The sequence below is a fragment of the Leptopilina heterotoma genome, unplaced genomic scaffold (genome assembly GCF_015476425.1).
Source record: "Leptopilina heterotoma isolate Lh14 unplaced genomic scaffold, ASM1547642v1 Lhet_14, whole genome shotgun sequence".
NCBI lineage: Eukaryota > Metazoa > Arthropoda > Insecta > Hymenoptera > Figitidae > Leptopilina > Leptopilina heterotoma.
In genome coordinates this window covers 2,132,788-2,138,820 of record NW_025110859.1, presented here as the reverse complement: position 1 = coordinate 2,138,820, position 6,033 = coordinate 2,132,788, and the positions used below count along the sequence as shown (strand labels likewise).

Genomic DNA, 6,033 nt, shown 5'->3' with positions numbered 1-6,033 from the left:
TTTCATTCACGATCCATTTAACGACTTGAGATCCCCGTTTTTTTTGTAATTGGTTATTATTACACGTTATTAATTCAAACTCTTTTCTTTTAAAAATAAGAAATAATATTTACAAGATTGTTGTTTTTTTTTCGTTAAAATATCTAACTGTCAACTGTGACATAGTATTGGATTTTTTTTATCATCCTTTGTTAAGGATGTTTTGTGTATGTATGTGAGTGTGTGTGTCATCGTCAACATAAACAAAAAATTTAATTTTTGGATCTGTTTAACGTGTTTTTTTCTATTTCGACTAGACACAGTGTAACTTATGGCGTAATGAGGGGCATTGCACCGTTTTTCCTTAATTTATGCTGTTGACTTTTTTTTTAATTTTTACAACTTTGATACTCACAAAAGTAACAACGTTACTACTCCGCGAAGCTTTCTTTGAAAGATTCTTCTTATTCTTCTTCTTCTTTTTCTTCCTTTATGCGGAATCCTAGCACTTTTTTTTTATCGCGCTATCGTTTTCGATAGTCTTTTTTTGCAGGTCAACTGGGACTTCATAATTAAACTTAATTACTGGAAATTTTCGCCACAAAAAACTTTACCACCTAATTGACTGTATGTTGTGGTGCTCCTTTTGCAATGTTTTTAGTAATTGCTTTTGTACCTTATGATCCGCCTGAAATTAAGTTTTGAGTATTTAGAAAATGTCTTTAACAATATTTCTTTTTTCAAAGAAAAAAAGCCTTCTTTTTTTTAAATTTTAAATATTTTCAAATTGAAAGTTAAATTTAAAATATATATGAAAATAAAAATTGTTCGCTAGTGTTATTTTTTCCTAGACTTTCTACTTTCTTTATACTTAAAAAATTGTTAAAAATTGAACAACAACAACAATTAAATTGTTCATTAAAAAATTGTTAAAAAACTAAATTGTTTTTTTATTTTTTAGAAAAATGTATTCGTGGAAGTTTTTGTTTTTAAATAAATTAAGTAAAAATAAATTCTCTATTTCACAATTTTTTCATTTTTTTTCTTTTGCAAAACTTGATAAAATATTTACCTGCAACTGGATTAACCTGTCTCTTTGCGGTTGAAGAGCGGGATTATCTAAATTACGTTGTATTGCATTAAATTGTGACTCGCACATTTCCATTCCGTTAACAAGTTGAAGTTGTCTCCTCGCAATTTCTTCACTGAGGACGTCCTGAGGAGCAAAATTCAAAAGAACATTAATTACTTCTCAATTAACAAATAAAATTAAAATTAAAAACTGGAATTTTCCTTTTAAAATTTATTTTTCACAAAAATATATTCGTCCAAGTTTTTAAATTGAAATTTAAAATTAAAAAATTAATAATATCAAATTAGAATTAAGAATTAACGTTAATTATTTTTAAAATATATCTTTCTGAAAAATATACTCGTTCAAGTTTTTAAATTGAAATTTAAAAATTAAAAATTATCAAATTTAGAATTAATTTTTCTAAAAATTTCAAAGTAAATTTACAGAAATTTAAATAAATAGTTTTTAAAATTTATTTTTCCGAAAAATATATTCACTAGAAGTTATTAAATTAAAATTTTTCCCAAAATTCCAAAGCAAATTTCCATAGATTTAAATAAATTGTTTTTAAAATTTATTTTTCTCAAAAATATATTCACTAGAAGTTTTTAAATTAACAATAAACATTAAATTGAAATGAAAATTTAACATTCAATTGAAATTAAAAATCAGTATTAAATTAAAAGTAATGCTTATTAATAAAACCAAATTAAAAAAAAAATTTTTAATTAATATTATGAAACAAATTATTTGAAAAACATGTAGTTTATAAAAAATACTCACATCGTTCACGATAAATTGCTCTTCACTCGATTCACCAAAATTATCTACAACAAAAAAGAATCATAATTACAAATTAATCAATTTATTCAAATTATTTTTTTCAATTCCATTAAATTTTGTCATTTTCCAACTTTTTAAAAGTAGTTTTTTGTCATTTTTTTCATTATCTGATTGAAATTTAATTTATATGGAAAAAATTTGATAAAATAAGAAATTTTCAAACAGATCTAATTTTATAAATTTTAACTTGAAAAAAATCTTCTTTAAAAATGAATTTTAATCGTTTCCACTTACTTTCAATGTTAACCACAGGTCGAAGATTGTCAATTATCCTCATCCAATCTAAATAAAAATGACAAAAAGTATTTTACTTGTTGAGTCATTTTAATTTTTTTTTAAATCTACTTTAAAATCATCCTTTTCAATTAGTAATAATAACAATATAACTATTTTTTTTATAGAATTGAAACTTAAAAATACAAAATATAATTTTTTTTTGTTTTCTAATCTCCATAAAGTGTGTAATAATTATAAAAAGAAACTAATTTTTTTTATACATTGAAACTTGAAGTACAAAAAAATTATTTTTTTAAAATTTTCCAATCTTTACAAAGTCTGTAATTATTATTATCTAGTATAGAAAAAACGAATATAAAAGCAAATTTCCAGAAATTTAAATTAAAAACAATGTACTTAAATTGTACTTGAAATTAACTTAAAAAAATGAATAAAAGTTTGTTTGGAATATTTCTAGATTTTTCCGGGTATTTTTAATAAATTACTTAAATAAATATTCCCTGAGAATATTTATTTTTAGATTCCAATTACTCGAAGTACGAATTATTATAGAAATACTAATTTTACTAAATTGGGATTTTTTATTAAATTAATACCTTAACTTCTAAATTAAAGGTAAAATTAATATTTACCTGAATTTCTCTCCAAACCGGGACTCGAGAGCATATCACCAGGAAGATCTTGAAAACTTTGCAAATCCAATAGTTCATCAGAGGATTGCATAACGAATGAAGGATCAATTTGCGAATATTCACCACTTGCCTCCTGCAAACTAATTTCCGAGACATCAATGTCCGTTGAATTCTTATAAAGATAGGTGAATTGTTGCGTTGTACTGCAACCATTATCAAAACTCGTCTGCTCAATATTTATCGTTTCCATTGTTGGATACGAATCTTTAAGCAGTCTTTTACATGAATTCACATTTGAATTTTCCCCCTTATCAATATCATCATCGTCGTCCTCGCTCAATCGTCGTTTTAAATTATTAATTTGCAATTTTCTCGACGTTCCAGCATTGAGATTGTCATTTAATATTAACGACGAACACGCTTCAATGTCCGTTAATAAATTCTTTCCATTAACTGAATTCGAATTCATGTCCTCACTGTAGCGTCTCTTTAAATTAATTTCCAAATTTTCTTTCGCACTTGAGCATTGCTGCTGCTGCTGTCGTTGTCCGTTGAGCAAAGAATCGTGTACTCCAATATTATCAACAACTTGTTCTAATTTTACCTCAAATGGCTTTAATTCACGAACAACTGACGTTCGTACATATGGATTCGTTAATTCTGCGTCCAATTCCGAAACCATTTCGTCACTCGAGTGGCAAGATTGTTCTGGAATCATCTTCTCCCCAATTGTCAATTCTGTCGAAGAAAAACAAAAATTTATTTTTCTTTCCTTACATTTATAAATAAATAAATAAATATTGAATTTAACTCACTTTTTTCAGCGATGGGAGTATTCGCTTGACTTTCCGAAACTGGACTTGGAATTGAACAATCCAATTCGGGAATTTTTTTATCGGGATAAATGGACTTTTTGACGGGCGTCGTCGCTTTGGGACTCCTCGAGCCTTTACCCTTGCCACCACGGGAAATGTGTTCAATATTTTTAATGCCCATTCGACTGACTTGCTCGGAGGCAGGTGGTAAGCGTTGAGAAAATATTGCCGCCTTGTAAAATTGTGGATCGGGAAGTGGCGAGGGAGCGAGACGTTCTTTCGTTAATGCAGCCGATGGTAGATCACTAATAAGATCAATAATTGCATCCTCAAGTTGCGCTGGATCTTCAACGCCTGCCACTGCATTCGATCCTCGATCATCCTCCTCCTCTAAATGCTCCTCCTAAACAAATATAATTCAATCTTAACTTCTTTTTTCATTTCACATTCATATCAATTTTTTATTTTACCAGCAAATTTAATGCGCGAAATGCGATATTCAATTTTTTATTATTATTGATTTGAAAATTCAATTATTTTTAATACAATTTTAATAAAATTCTTTGCAACAATTCAATTATTTTCATAAATAATAAATTTCTTCCTATTCAATTATTTTCAGTACAATTTTAATAAAATTCCTCGCAAGAATTCAATTATTTTTGTAAATAATGAACTTCTTTTTCATAAATTCAATTATTACTTTCAATTTTTATAAAATTTCTAGAAAGAATTCAATTAATTTCTAAAATTTTTAATAAAATTCAATAAACAAATTCTTAATTACAACTACTAAATAACATAATTATTTTAAAAACAAGAAATTCTTTGTAAAATTCAATTACTTTCAAAATTTTCAATTAAAAATATTAAAAAAGAAATTCCATTATTTCCAAAAAGCTTAAAGAAATTCTTCAAAACAATTTAATTAATTTAGAAAACTCTTAATAAAATTCTTCAAAAGAATTCAATTGTTTTTAAATAATTTTAATAAAATTTAATAATGTAAAATTATTAATCCCAATTATTAACAAAACCGATTATATTTAAAAAATTAAAGGAATACTTTGAAAGAATTCAATTATTTTCAAAATTTTAATAAAATGTGTAAAATAAAAGATATTATTTTAAAAAAATTTAACAAAATTTTGAGAAAAAATTGGATTATTTTCTAAAATAAAATTTTATATAAAAATTCATTAATCAAATGATAAATTAGAATTGTTCGCAAACACGTTTACTTTGAAATCTTAAAAAAAATTCTTTGTAAAATTCAATTACTTTTAAAATTTTAAATTAAAAATATTCAAAAAAGAATTCCATAATTTTCAAAAAGTTTCTTAACTTTTTGAAAATTATGTTAAGTTATTTTGAAAAGAATTTAATTACTTTCGAATCTCTAATAAAATTCTTCAAAAAAAATTTATTTATTTATCAATGATTTTAATAAAATTTAATAATAAAATTATTAGTCACAATTATTAACAAAACCTTTAAATAATTAAAGAAATACCTACTTTGAAACAATTCAAATATAATTCAAAAATTTAATAATATTCTTCGAAATAATTCAATTATTTTCGAAATTTTAATAAAATTCCCTAAATAAATTCTATTATTTTACAAATATTGTAATAAAATTATGAGAAAAATTCCATTATTTCCTAAATATTTTAATAAAATTCAATAAGTAAATTTTTCATTTTAAAGACATTCTTTGTAAAATTCAATATTACTTTCCAAATTATCAATTAAAATTATTAAAACAAAATCCATTATTTTGAAAAAAATGTAAATAAATTTTTTAAAACAATTAAATTTTCAAAAATTTTAATAAAATTCGATGCATGAATTAAATTATTTCAGATTCAAAATTTTAAAAGTTACATTAATCGTATTTTGCATTAATAAAGATTAGTTCTTCTACAATAATTTATAAGTAACTATTTTTGTATTTTAGAATGTTAAATTAAATTATGATTTTTGACTGAAAACAATTGTGTTTAATTAATTATTGTTTACCAACTTTTGTTATTATTTAATCTTTAAAACATTGAATGAGAATTTCATTAATTTCAAAGTTCAAACCATTTAAAAAGAAAAATTATTGAAAAATTATCAAAAAAATTAGGAAACAAAACTAATTTCAAAATTACGAACAGACATCCGGACCTAGAAGAAATAAATAAAATAATTTTAAAAATAAAATAAATAAATGAAATAAATAATCCACTAAATTAAAATTTATATCTTGTAAAAAATGAACTAAAAATAAAAATTTCTATCCACTTTTTCAATTTTTTTTTCATCCCTTCACTAGTAAATAAAAATAAGCAAAAGGTACTTACGAAGGTTAATGATAAATCACTTCCATCCTCAATGCTTTTGTTTATCGTTGCCGAAAATCTCTTCTTCATGTCCTTCATAAGTTTCTCTCCATCTTCTCGTCTAG

General features: G+C 23.6%; 1 protein-coding gene across 3 annotated transcripts in view; it reads right to left on the bottom strand.

Annotated features, from left to right (window-relative positions):
- The window catches only part of LOC122498039 (circadian locomoter output cycles protein kaput-like), a 97,391-nt gene continuing 91,358 nt past the window's right edge, over positions 1–6,033 (bottom strand). For 2 of the 3 annotated variants that reach the window (XM_043605536.1, XM_043605535.1), the window contains 7 exons: positions 5,930–6,029; positions 3,582–3,984; positions 2,767–3,504; positions 2,132–2,179; positions 1,838–1,881; positions 1,052–1,195; positions 1–667 (listed from right to left, as the gene is read on the bottom strand). In XM_043605536.1, the coding sequence (XP_043461471.1) occupies positions 590–667; positions 1,052–1,195; positions 1,838–1,881; positions 2,132–2,179; positions 2,767–3,504; positions 3,582–3,984; positions 5,930–6,029 (1,555 nt within the window). In that variant the 3' untranslated portion in view covers positions 1–589. The remainder of the gene's footprint in view (positions 668–1,051; positions 1,196–1,837; positions 1,882–2,131; positions 2,180–2,766; positions 3,505–3,581; positions 3,985–5,929; positions 6,030–6,033) is intronic. The other variant, XM_043605537.1, reaches the window with a different exon arrangement.